The sequence below is a fragment of the Canis lupus genome, chromosome 14 (genome assembly GCF_048164855.1).
Source record: "Canis lupus baileyi chromosome 14, mCanLup2.hap1, whole genome shotgun sequence".
Classification (NCBI taxonomy): domain Eukaryota; kingdom Metazoa; phylum Chordata; class Mammalia; order Carnivora; family Canidae; genus Canis; species Canis lupus.
The window spans coordinates 3,125,165-3,138,877 of NC_132851.1; the positions used below are offsets into that span (position 1 = coordinate 3,125,165).

The 13,713-nt window shown below is 32.9% G+C and overlaps 1 protein-coding gene across 20 annotated transcripts in view; it reads left to right on the forward strand.

The window, feature by feature from the left end:
• The window catches only part of VPS13B (vacuolar protein sorting 13 homolog B), a 733,948-nt gene that overhangs the window by 187,388 nt on the left and 532,847 nt on the right, over positions 1-13,713 (forward strand). Inside the window, exon 18 of one of the 20 annotated variants that reach the window (XM_072773989.1) lies at positions 706-1,013. The exons of the other annotated variants lie outside the window; for them this stretch is intronic. Coding sequence (XP_072630090.1) covers positions 706-719 — 14 coding nt within the window. The 3' untranslated portion in view covers positions 720-1,013. Of the gene's footprint in view, positions 1-705; positions 1,014-13,713 lie in introns of those variants that run through there. 20 annotated transcript variants of the gene reach the window in all.

Here is a 13,713-nt window from a genome sequence, read left to right on the forward strand (position 1 = left end):
GTAAAGATCAAAAGAAGCATTGAGAGATACTATCAAACTTTTCAGCATGTAAGGATATATCATGGTTACAGAACAAAAATTCTTGAGAATTTATGAATTAAATAAGTTTCCCACATTTTATTTTCCTGTGGTTATTGGCACATAGCTCTGAAAGATATCTTCATCTATTTGTAAGATAGTTGCATTTTAGAATGTTCCACAATTGCATTAAGAATATTCATTTTTGTCCATGTGTCTTAAAATTGATAAACTGTGTTATGATACCTAAATCGTCAGTGTATTTATTACTCATTAGTATTTGTCCGTATAAGTGCTTACTAAAATAAACAGGAAGCACTATATTACATTTAGCTTTATGAGTACTTCATCATGAAAGACCTCTGTTACTATCTACCTGAGCTCATGTCTCTGATCCAGAGAGCAACTCTAAATGAATATGACTGATTTATTCTCTCATTCTCTGGGTCTCTTGTGCTTTCGTTCATGTTTCATAATCATTTTAGTGTTGTCGTAATTGTTTTTAGTGGTTAATGAATCATTGTTATGTAGTGTTTAAGTACATAGCCTTCAGTGTCAAACTGGATTCAAGTCCCAGTTCAGTCATTTTGTGTGTGACCATGGACAGGGTACTGAATCTCTCCAGTTTTGTTTTTCACTGATGATAGTGCCATTTATGTAACTCATACTGTTTTCATGATATTTCAGGAAAAGTAATATAGACCATCGTGCATGATACCCTGCATTATATTTGAAAGTCCAGTATACCTTTGCTATTTTCTGCTAGAATTTTAAACATCCTGTGGAGAGGGAATGTGTTTGTCTTGTGCCTCGCTGCTGCCTAAGCATTCATCATCATGCATTGAACTGTAAGAATGTAACGAGTCGGGATCCCTGGGTGGCGCAGCGGTTTAGCGCCTGCCTTTGGCCCAGGGCACGATCCTGGAGACTCGGGATCGAATCCCACGTCGAGCTCCCTGCATGGAGCCTGCTTCTCCCTCTGCCTATGTCTCTGACCCCCCCCCCCCCCGTGACTATCATGCATAAATAAATAAAATCTTTAAAAAAAAAGAATGTACGAGTCAGAATGAATTTATAATTAGTTCTATAAATTTCAGAGTCCATTTTGCTGACTTTTTTGTAGTGGTAATAGTCTTTCTTTGCCAAATACTTTGACTTTAGAGATTAGAACAATTATGATATATTTTTTTGAGTATAGAGAAAATGAAGGGATATGAGTATTTTAATTTTTTCTTATTCAGTTTAACCAACACTAAGAAATTATTCTGAACTATAGTTCTTTTTCATATGTCATTGATTTTCTTTCAGCATCATTGAAATGTAATTGACAAAGTTGTAATATTTGATACATTGTATTTTTAAAATATTTTATTTATTTGAGAGAGAGTGCACAAGTAGAGGGAGGAGCAGAGGGAGAAGCAGACTCCTACGGACTGGGGAGCCCAATTCAGGGCTTGACCCTAGGACGTTGGGATCATGACAGAGCCAACGGCAGATGTTTAACTGGCTGTGCCACCCAAGCGCCTTTGCTATATTGTATTTCTGAAAATCACAATGATTTGATAAATACATTATGAAAGGATTAATTAACACATCTATCACACTTATTTTTATCTGGAGAGACATTTAAATTCTACTGTTGGCAAATTTGAATTCTATAATAATTCTCAATTATTCTCAATTCTTGTTACTACCATGTTATGTACATTGGATCCCTAGACTTTATTCATCCTTTAGCTGAAAGTTTGTGTCTATTTGCAATTTCTCCCTGTGTCTACCACCCAGCAACCACTTTTTTACTGTTTCTTTGAGTTTAACTTTTTTTTTTTTTTTTAAAGATTCCATATTTAAGTGATACTTTGCAGTATTCCTCTTTTTTTCTCTGGCTTATTTCACTTAGCATAATGCTTCCAAGTTCTATCCATGTCATTATAAACAGGACTTCTTTCTTTCTTGTGGCTGAATAATATTCCTATATATAATACATATACACCACATCATCTATATCCACTTACCCATTGATGGACACTTTTGTTGTTTCCATATCATGACTATTGTAAATAATGGTGTGAGGAACATGTTAATACAGATTCAAATATCATTGATTTGTAATGCCAGATTATTTTATGAGTATAAGCCTTTTGGTCTCCATAGTGACCTACCATTGTTCCTGTTCCTCTCCATTTTTAGGTCAAAAATTGAGGGTATAAGCATACAAATACTAACTTTCAGTCTTGTAGGTTTCTCATATCAAAACCTCTTTGCCTCGAGAGCAGTAGTTAGAGCTTCTAAAATACACTGATGTGCAGGTTCCCACCAGACCTCTTATTTTGAAATCCCTGAGGGTAGGGATTGGCCATTTTAAAACAAAAAACTCCATGTCAATATAACATGGTCCAGGCTTGAGAACAACTGCTCTAGAACAGAGATTGGCAAAGAATGGCCCCTGGGCCAAATCTAGCCCACTGCTTGTTTTTCACCAGTACATAGCATGGTTATTTGGTTATTTGTTGAATTATTGCCTGTGGTCTATTGTGCTACAGTAATATGAGTTGAATAAGTGCAACAGCGACCTTGTGGGTCATAAAGCCTAAAATATTTGCTATCTGGCCCTCTACAGGAAACGTTTGCCACCTCCTGCTTTAGTTTTAAGTTCTGACTAACATAGCTTTGCCAATTTCCTAGCTTTAATGTCAGTCTTGATGTAATTGGTGAATTAGCTAGATTTTTGGTTATACTTTTATTTTTTCCTAATGGATTGTGAGATACTGGAGGACAGGCACTATATTTTATAGCTCTTTGAATACCTCAACACTTCATGTACTTAATTTTGCATAGTTGTGTCTAAGTACATGTTCATTAATTGATGCTAGCTATGGGCCTTCGGTCATTACATGAGGGTACCAGCAAGGGGCAGCATGGAGCTTTTGCCTTGCACAGTCAGTTATTTATTATTTACTCCTTCATCTGTAATATTACAATATATTAAAATAAATGTTACAGTATTTTACACCATTACCAAACCATAATTTTATAATTATGGCAAATATCCTAATTTTTAAAAATTTCTTTAATTCTCTTGAATCTAAATTATTCCTTTTATCATTTGCACTTAAGTTTCTGATCTGTCCCAGCTACAAAATAGCATGCTATGTTTTCATCATCACTATTTAAAATATTTGTCTTCATTCCTCTTCAGGAACTTTTAGTAATGACTGGGATATTTATGTCTTGGAAATATTTTGGGGTCTGGCAAGTAGGAGATCGATCCAACTTTAGTTTGGCCCTACTTCCAGGCTTTGAATTGGTCAAAGTTAGCTTTGCTTTTGTTACTAGTGTGGTTAAAATAATTTTTTAATTGTAGGTGGCTTAAGAGAGAAAACAGACATGAAGGCAACCCATCTATGCTTCTGTTTTATTCCCCTGGAATTATGTATTCAACTAGTTTTCAACTATTACTGCACAAAGTTTGTCAAGCATTGTCTTAGCATTTGTTTCCCAATTATAGTTAGTACACATACATATGTTATATATTTATTAAGGAAGTAAGATCACCATCTTTAAAAGATTTTTGCATTTGAGTTGTTGAATACTCATTTTATGAGTATGTTATTTAGGGCAGGGAAAAATACAAGGCACTCAGGCAGGTTGCTGACTGCAGTCCAAATGACTGATCAGAGAGTCTTTATATGCATCGGTAATGTGTTGTGCAATATAAGCTGAAATATATTCCACAAGGGAGGAAAACGGAATAGGTTACATACGCTGTTCCTAAGTGCAATGAATATAAAACTCCATTACTCACTTTAGGCAGGTGCTTTTTATATGAGGCTTTAAAGAAATATAGAACTGCTGGTGAAATGATTGGTTTGTACAGACACCACTTAGCTTCTAGTGCTTTGACCAGATAGAGGCTAAAAGTATTCCTGAAAACATTTCTTGAATGATTCAGGGATTGAAGGTTAATGTTCTCTTGGTGTAATAACCCATCAGTATATATATACATTATATATATAGTATATATACATTATATATATAGTATACAAAATTTGTCTCTGACTTGGTTATGAAGAATTATTTTTCAGAGATGGGAATAATGTTCAAGTTTTTCTTTAGTAATAATAAAGAAATGCCACTTACCAAATTTCTTCCCAAGATATGTGTATTTAAAAATGTTTTTGAAGAACTACTTAATATTTCTTTGTAGTTTTTAGTATTCTTCAAGAACTTTAGATTGTTTTTTAAAGCATAATTGGGTGAACTTTTGGAATATAATATAAAATACTTCTTTTAGGTAGCTGTGCAGTTAGTTGATGAGTATCATGAAGAATGAAAAAGTATTTTAATTAGTCCATAAAGATTTATAGTGGGCCCACCCATACAAGTACCTATATTTCTCTTTTCTTCAACTTTTTTTTTTTTTAAGATTTTTAAAATTTATTCATGAGAGAGACACAGAGAGAGGCAGAGACATAGGCAGAGGGAGAAGCAGGCTCCCTGCAGGGAGCTGATGCAGAACTTAATCCTGGACCCCAGGATCACTCCCTGAACCAAAGGCAGATGCTCAGCTGCTGAGCCACCCAGGCGTCCCTCCTTAAGCTCTTATAACAGGCACCTGCTTGTAATTGAAACACTGAACATTCTTCCACAAATGAATATTCATAAACATAAACTAAAAGGGAGAATGAAGGGTAATAAATAGGTGTTGTTCATATTTATTTGAGGTTTTAAGTATGTGAACCAGTTTCTTTTTTAACTGTCCTAGATTGATTGATTGATTTCTCTCTCCTCTCTTTCTCTCTGTTAAGACAGAGGTAAAATTTACATTATATACAGTAAAAAGTTTTGAAGTGTACAACAATATGTAGTGTATTTGCAATGTTATATAAATGGCAACTCTGTCTGGTTTAAAAATCTTTTTCATCACTGTATAAAAACACCCATACCCTTTAAATAGTCACTTTTCATTCCCTCCTCTGCCTCATATCCTGGTAACTTGTAATTGCTTTCTGTTTCTGTATTTTACCTATTCTGAACATACCATATAAAAGGAATCATGTAATATGTTTTGGTGTTCACTTTTTTTTTCTCGGCAGAATACTCAGGAGATTAAATTGTTGTGTATATCAGTAGTTAATTTTCATTGCTGCATCACATGCTATAGCATCCATGCTATAGATACATCACAATTTGTTTAGCTGTATAGCCTTTGAAGGATGTATGGGTTGTTTCCAGTTTTTGGCTATTACTTATAAAGCTGCTGTAAACATTTTGTGTACTTGTTTTTGTGTGAACATAGTTTTCATTTATCTGAGATAAATACTCAGGAATGTGATGTGGGCTATATGGAAGTTGCATGTTTAGTTTTGAAAGAAGCTGCCAAACTGTTTTCAAGAATGGCTTAACCATTTTACATCCTCACCATCAATGTATACATGGTCCATTTTTTCCACATACACATCAGGATTTGATTTTGTCAGTATTTAATTTTAGTTGGTTGGGTAGGTGGGTAGTGAGTGATAACCTCATTGTGGTCATAATTTCTGTTTCCTTGATGGCAATACAAATGATGTTGAATATCTTTCTAGATGTTTATTTGCTATCTATATATCCCTTTAGTGAAATGGCTGTTTATGTTTTTGCCCATTTTCTAACTGGGTTGTTTATGTTTTTACTGTTGAGTTTTGAGAATTCTTTATGTATTCTAAATACTAGTCCTTTTTCAGATATGTAGTTTACAAGTGTCTTTTCTCAGTCTGTAGCTCTCTTTTTCTTAAAAGGGTGTTATACAAAGCAAAATTTCTAGTTTTAATGAAACCTCAATTTTTCCTTTATGGATGATGTTTTTGTTGTTAAGTCAAGAAACTCTTTGCCTCTCACTAGATTGCAAATATTTTCTTCTGTTTTTTTCTTTTTTCCTGCATGTCTAGAGTTTTACATTTACACTTAAGTCCATGATTCATTTTGACATATTCTTTTTATACGGTACTAGATCTAGGTTGAGGTATATTTATTTTGCCTTTGGATGTCCACCTATTCCAGTGCTGTTGAAAGGCTATCTTTCCTTCGTTGAATTTCATTTGCAGCTTTGTCAAAAGTGTTTGGCATATGTGTGTGTTTCTGGATTCTCCATTCATTTTTACTGATCTGTCTGTTTATTCTTACACAAATACTGCATAGTCTTAATTATTGTAGCTATATAATAAATCTTGAAATAAGTAGACTGATTCTTCCCATTTTCTTTTTTTGGGAATTGTTTTCAACTATTTTAGTTCATTTGCCTTTCCATATATATTGTTGAGTCTTTGAGTCTATGAACGCTCACTCTGTCTCTTCATTTATGTAGATCATTGGTTTCTTACATCAGCAATTTATAATTTTCAGCATATAAATCCAAATACTTTAATTTTATTCCAATGTATTTCATTTTTTCAGTGATTTTAAATGTTATTGTATTTTTAATTTTAGCATGCACATGCATTCATTGTTAGTATATCTAAAGGCACTGATTTTTCTATTTTTGTTTAATACCCTACAATCTTAAACTTATTTTGGAATTTTAAAAAATATTCATTGGGCTTTTTATACTTGGTTATATCAACTGGACAAGATAGGGGTTTTTTCCCCCCTTTTCCATTTATATACCTCTTATTTCGCTCTTTTCTTGTTGCACTGGCTAGAACTTCCAGCAGTTTGTTGAATAACAGCACTGAGAGCTAACATCCTTGGCTTTCTTCCAATCTCAGTGCAAAGGCATTCAGTCTTTCACCAGTAAGTAGTTTTAGGTATTTTTGTAGTTGTTCTTTCTCATGTTAAGGAAGTTCCTCACCTTTCCTATTTCCTGGAAAGTTTTTTTATCAGGAATGGGTGTTGAATTTTGTCAGATGTGTTTTCTCCATCAATAGATACCATGATTTTTCTCCTTTAGTTTGTTAATATTGTAGATTCCATTTATTTTCCAATATTGAACTAAGTAACTATTCCTGGAAAAAACCCTATGTGATCATTATATATTACTTATATTTATACTCATGCAAACTCATTACTGTATTTTATTTTCTAACATTTTATTAAATATTTTCACATGTATATTGATAAAGAATATTTATATGTAGTTTTCCTTTTTTTGTGATTTCTTTGTTTTGGAATCAAGATAATTCTAACTTCATAAAATGAAATGGGAAGTGTTTCTTCTTCTGTGTCCTGAAAGAGGTTGTGTGGAAGGGATATTAATTCCCCTTTAAAGATTTGGTATAATTCTCTATCTGTCCCTGGAGTTTTACTTTTTGATAGTATTTTTGTTTGTTTTTTGATTTATTGATGTATATCATCAAAGTTGTCAAAGTATTGTTTATGGTATTTTCTTATTAATTTTTGGATGTCTGCAGAGTTGGTGGTGGTATCCCATTTCATTCCTGATATTGGCTATTTATGACTTCTCTGTTTTTGTTTGTTAATCTTGGTAGAGGTTTGTTACTTCTATTGATTTTTTTTTTCTAAAGCTAGTTTAAATAAAATTCATCAATTTCTACTATCTTTATTCTACCTCTAATTGTTTTGGGTATATTTTGTTCTTCTTTTTCTACATTTTTGAGGTGAGAGCTTAGGATATTGACTGGAGACTTTTCTAATGTGTCCATTTAGTGCTATAATATTCCCTCTCTGTACTGCTTTAGTTGTGTTCCACAAATTTTGTTATGTTGTATTTTCATTCAATTCAGTGTATGTTTTTTATTTCCCTGAGTATTCCTTTTTGACTTGTGGGATATCTGGATCTGTCAATTTCCAAGTATTTGGAGATTTTCCTATTATCTTTTCTTACTGATTTCTAACTTGAATCTATTGTGGTGAATGAAAAAACTGTTAACTTCAATTCTTACAAATTTATTGAAGTTCATTTATGTCTCAGAATAGTATCTATTTTGTTGTATGTTCTTTAGGGTGTTAGAAAGAATGTATATTCTGTTGTTCTAAAATATCAAAAACTTATTGTTTGATAGTGTTTTTGACATCTTCTATATATTTGTTGATATTTTGTCCAGTTTTTCTATCTGTTGAAAAGTTTCAAAGAGGTGTTGAAGTCTCCAAATAGAATTGTGAATTTATCTTTTTATCACCTATGAGCTATAGTTTTTGCAGCTGTGTTGTTGGTTTCATACACATTTAGGAATGCTATGTCTTTTAGGAGTATCTACTCTAGTATTTTTTGTTTTCTTAAGTGTCCTTTATCTGACCTTAATAAAACCATTCCTTTTTTTAAAAAATGAGATTGAATTCACATAACATATAACATTTAGTCACTTTAAAGTGTGCAGTTCAGGGGTTTTTATTATATTTGTAATGTGCAACCATTACCAGTGTCTAATTTTAGAATATATTTTATCACTCAAAAAAAAAAAAAACCCACGCCATATCCATTGATAGTACTTCCCTTCCTTCTTACCCTTGCCCTTGGTAACTTCTAATTTACTGTGTCTCTGGATTTAACTATTTTCAATATTTCCTGTAAGTGAAATCATTTAATATGTGACCTTTTCTGACTTACTTCAGTTAGCATATTTTCAAGGATCATCCATCTTGGAGCATGTATTGGCATTTCATTTGTTTTTATAGCTGAATAATATTTCATAACACTAGTACTCTACATTTTGTGTACCCATTCATTGGTAGACATGTGAGTTTCCACTTTTTAGCTAATTTTTTAAAAAAGATTTTATTTATTCATGAGAGACGCACAAAGAGAGGTGGAGACATAGGCAGAGGGAGAAGCAGGCTCACTGTGGGAACCTGATGTGGAACTTGATCCCAATACCACAGGATCATGCCCTGAGCCGAAGGCAGATGCTCAACCACTGAGCCATCTAGGCGTCCCTCCACTTTTTAACTATTAACAACAATGCTGTTAGGAGCAAACTTTTGTGTGGACATATGTTTTTCAATTTTCTTGTGTTTTACCTAAGAATGGAATTGCTGGGTGATATGGTATCTCTCTGTTTAACTTTTTGATGATTGCCAGATTGTTTTCCACAGCAGCTGTACTATTTTACATTCCCAGCAGCAATGTTTGAAAGTTTCAGTTTTTCTACATCTTTGGCCGTACTTGTTATTGTCTCTTTCTTTCTTTTAATAGTCATACTAGTTGATATGAAGTGGCATCTTACTGTGTTCTACTTTCTTTTGAGTAATATTTGTGCTATCTACCTTATTCTGCACTTTCACTTTCAGCTTGCTCACATGATTGTACTTGAAGTAAGTTTCTTTTAGACAGCATATAGTTGAATTATATTTTTAATTCAGTCTGCCAATCCTGTCTTTTAATTGCTAGATTATGACCATGTGACTATTGGTAGGTTAGGCCTTAAATCTGACATTTTAGTTGTTGGTTTTTGCTTTTCTTTTTTCACCTTCTTGTTGACTATTTAAACATTATTTAGAATTCCATTTTCATTTATGTGTAGTTATTTTTAGTATATCTTGTTGTGAACCTTTTGTTGGTGTACATTTCATATATCTAATTTATTACAGTCTAGTGATATTAGTACTTACCTTTATGTTTTTTACTCTCCCCTGTTTATAATGTAATTATCTTAAATATTTCCTCTATGTATATTGAGAACCACAATTAATATTTTTATTTTTGATTTAACATAAAACACAATTTAGAAAACTCAAGAAGGAAAGTCTTATATTTGCTCCGTTTTTGCTTATTGTGTTTTTCTTTTTTCCTAATATTCCAAAGTTCTTTATCTTATTCTTTCTTTTTGGAGGATTTATGGTAGTGTTCCTTTACGGTAGATCTGCTACTAAAATACTATTGCTTTCTGACTAAAAGTTCTAAACTTAGAAGTTCTACTAAATTAATAATAATATATCACAAAATTTCTTAGTTTTCCTTCATTTGAAAATGCCTGGTTTTCCACTTCAGTCCTGAAGGATATTTTCAACATTGAAAAATGTACCACTTATGAATAAAGCATCATTTCTCTTTTGCTCAAAGATTTTTTTTCCATTGTCTTAATTTTCAAAAGTTTCTCTATAATGTGTGTTTATTTATTTGGGTACTCTGTAAGCTCAGCTTTTTGATTTCAGGTTTATGTCTTTTGCCAAATTTGGACAGTTAAAAATATTTTTTAAAGACTTTTTAAATAAAGCAATTTTAGCATGAGTGTGGGAGACAGAGCATGAGCGGGGCGAGGGGCAGAGGGAGAAGTATACTCCTGCTTAACAGGGAACTCGACTAGGGACTCAATCCCAGAACCCTGGGATCCTGAGCCAAAGGCAGATCCTAACCAACTGAGCCACCCACGTGCCCCAAATTTGGTCAGTTTTTAGCCATTATTTCTTCAAGTACTTTCAGCTCTACCTTCCTCCTCTGGGACTCTGATGACATGCATGTTAGATTTTGTGTTATGATTCCATAGGTCCCTGTGATTCTATTCATTTATTTTTTTCTATTTTCTCTATAATTCAGATGAGGTAATTTTTATTGTTTTGTCTTCCAGTTTAGTGACTCTTTCCTTTGTCTCCTCCATTCTGGTATTAAACCTATCCACTGAGTTTCTTATTTCTGTTACTGCCTTTTCTGATTCTAAAATATCTATTTGATTCCTTTTTTATGCCATTTTCCTTCTCTACTCCTCTTACTATAAATTTCTATTTCTCTGTTAGATATTTTTATTTTTAAAAAGATTTATTTATTTATTTATTTATTTATTTATTTATTTATTTATTTATTTATTTTGAGAGAGAGTGAATGAGCCTAAGCAGTGGGGGAGGGGCAGAGCGAGAAGAAGAGAATTTTAAGCAGAATCTTTACTGAGCATGGAGCCCAGTATGAGGCTCAGTCTCATGACCCTGATACCATCACTGAGCTGAAACCAAGAGTCAGATGCTCAACCAGCTAAGTCACTCAGGTGCCCCTAGATCTATTTTCATGTATATTTAAAATTGCTTATTGAAATATTGTTAGGATGGATTTTTAAAAAAAGATTTTATTTATTTATTCATGAGAGACACAGAGAGAGAGAGGCAGGGGCATAGGCAGAGGGAGAAATAGGCTCCTTGCAGGGAGCCCAATGTGGGACTAGATCCTGGATCTCCAAGATCACTCCCTGAGCCGAAGGCAGATGCTCAACTGCTGAGCAACCTCAGTGTCCAGATGATGGATGTTTAAAGGCTTTTGTCAGATTAGTTCTAATGTCCCTATCATCTCTGTGGCTTCTATTGTCTTTCTTCGTTCAGTTGTTCAGTTTGAGATCTTTTTTTTTTTTTTTAATATTTTATTTATTTACTCACGAGAGACACAGAGAGGGAAAGATGTAGGCAGAGGGAGAAGCAGACTTCCTACAGGGGAGCTCAATGTGGGACTTGATCCCAGGATCCCAGGATCATGCCCTGAGCCAAAGACAGACGCTCAACTGCTGAGCTACCCAGGGGTCCCGAGATCTTGGTTTTTAGCATAAGTCAGTTTTAATTGAAACCTGGATATTTTGGGTATTGTTTTCTGAGACTCTGGATGTTTTTTAAACATTGACCTCTCTTGGTGTTGGTGGGTGTGGGACAGTTTTTTTGCTGTGGTATTTGGCTGGAGTGGAACAGTTGTTATCTAAAAATTTTCTCTCTTGCTGGGATCTTCCTTTCTGGTCCTTTGGCTAAGGAAAACTGGGTTTCTGGAGAGGTTTTTAATTCTTTATCTATTGGCATTTCTGCATTACTGGGTTCTTCATCTTCAAGTTTGGTTTGTTTGTTTGTTTGTTTGTTTATTTATTTATTTATTTATTTATTTATTTATTTATTTAAGAAGAAAGTACATGAGTGGTGACAGCAGAGGGGCAGAGAGAGAAGGGAGAAGCAAACTCCCTGCTAATCAGGGAGCCCGACTCTGGGCTCGATCCCAGGACCCTGAGGTCATGACCTGAGCTGAAGGCAGATGCTTAACTGACTGAGCCAAGTCTGGGATGAATTAGGCAAAAACATAACCTATGCACCTCACCATTATTTCTTTCTTTGGGTTCTGAGATGTCCCTAACTGGTCTGCCATTTTCTTTCTTTCTTTCAGAGTCGTTTTTTTCTTCTTTTTTTTTTTTTCTGTATACTATTGGTTTTTTAGTTGTACTTAGTTATCATGAGAAGTAGAGAAAAGTTTACCCTCTCTTTCTGGAAGTGGAACTGTTTATTTCTAGATACTTATTTTAAAAGATATTTATTTGTTACTTTTTTATTAGAGTAAGAGTAAACGTGACCTTGAGAAGTCTTCTGTTTGTTGATGCTCCAATTTTTTTTCTTTCTTCTTTTTTTTTTTAAGCTTAACCATACCCAAGTTGTGTAACATGATATTTCACTCTGAATTTGGTTCTAGTAAAAACATTTGTTCTTTAGGGATGTGACTGGCACTGATTCATGAATAATTTCAAACTCAGTTCATGTGTAGATTGCATTATTTCTGTTCTTCCTTTCCTTGCACATATCTTTTAAGACTTTTTTTAGACTCCTGACATCTTCTATGATTTTATTTGTATATTTGTACTAATAATTGAAAAGTCTTAGTGATATATGTAAATTTATACATTTTAGTCTATCTCTTTGATAACATTTATAAGTTTGCATACCAGATTAGTAGTGTGTTCTTGTTATTGCCTGATTTTACCTACATTGATTACAGAGGATTATTTGTCTTTGGTATTTAAATGTAAAATCTTACTTAAGTTTCTAAACTTAGTAAGTCAATTTTTAGATTATATTTGAAGTTTTGCAAAATTTGATTTTTCTACATTAATGGTAATTTCTGTGTAATTTTGAATATTTTTTCATGCAGTTGTAACCATACTGCACGTATCATTTTATGTTCTATTGTCTAATAGTACTTAGTAAGTATATTTTATATACTTAAATATAAGCTAACATAGGTTTTTAATAATAATAGATAGGGATATTTCATAATCCACATACCAGTTCTCTTTATTGTATCTAAGTGTTTTCTGGTTTTTGCTGATATAATTAAATATTGCTAAAACCATTTTTTCTGTTTTTAGTTATTTTTTTGCAATAAATTCCAAGGATTAATTTGGTGATGGATTATAAACTTAAAAAAAATAACATACAGTATGTATTGCTTTCCCAAATAATTTCATGAATATATAATGTAACTGATAATGAAGGATTATGATTATTTTAATAAAGCCTTAACAACATTAAATATTATAGACTACATATACAAATGGTGCTTTACTTTTCCTTTAATTCACTTTTCTTTAGTTACAGCAAAATTGATCTTTTGTCTTGTATCTTTTTATTATTTGTATTTCCTCTTAGGTGAATTTGCTTTTGTATTCTTTAGCATATACTGATTCATTCATTCAGTTATCTAAGTACTTTTTTAAGTGATTAAGCTTTTAGTGTATTTGTCAAAAAACTTTTGAAAGTTTATGTAAATTCTTTGGCTTCTCCCTGTGAATATTTGTACAATCAAAATAAAACATGTTAAACTGTCAAAGAGGGCCATATTGACTTTTATTTATAACAGTAAATTTTCCCACAGGTTTCGTATATAGACACACCTCAGGAAAATTTTGGGTTTGGTCCAGGCCATGACAACAAAGCTAGTCAAATGAATTTTTTGATTCCCCAGTTCATGTGAAAGTTATGTTTATAATTCAGTCTGTTAGTGTGCAGTAGCCTTATGTCTAAAATATATAT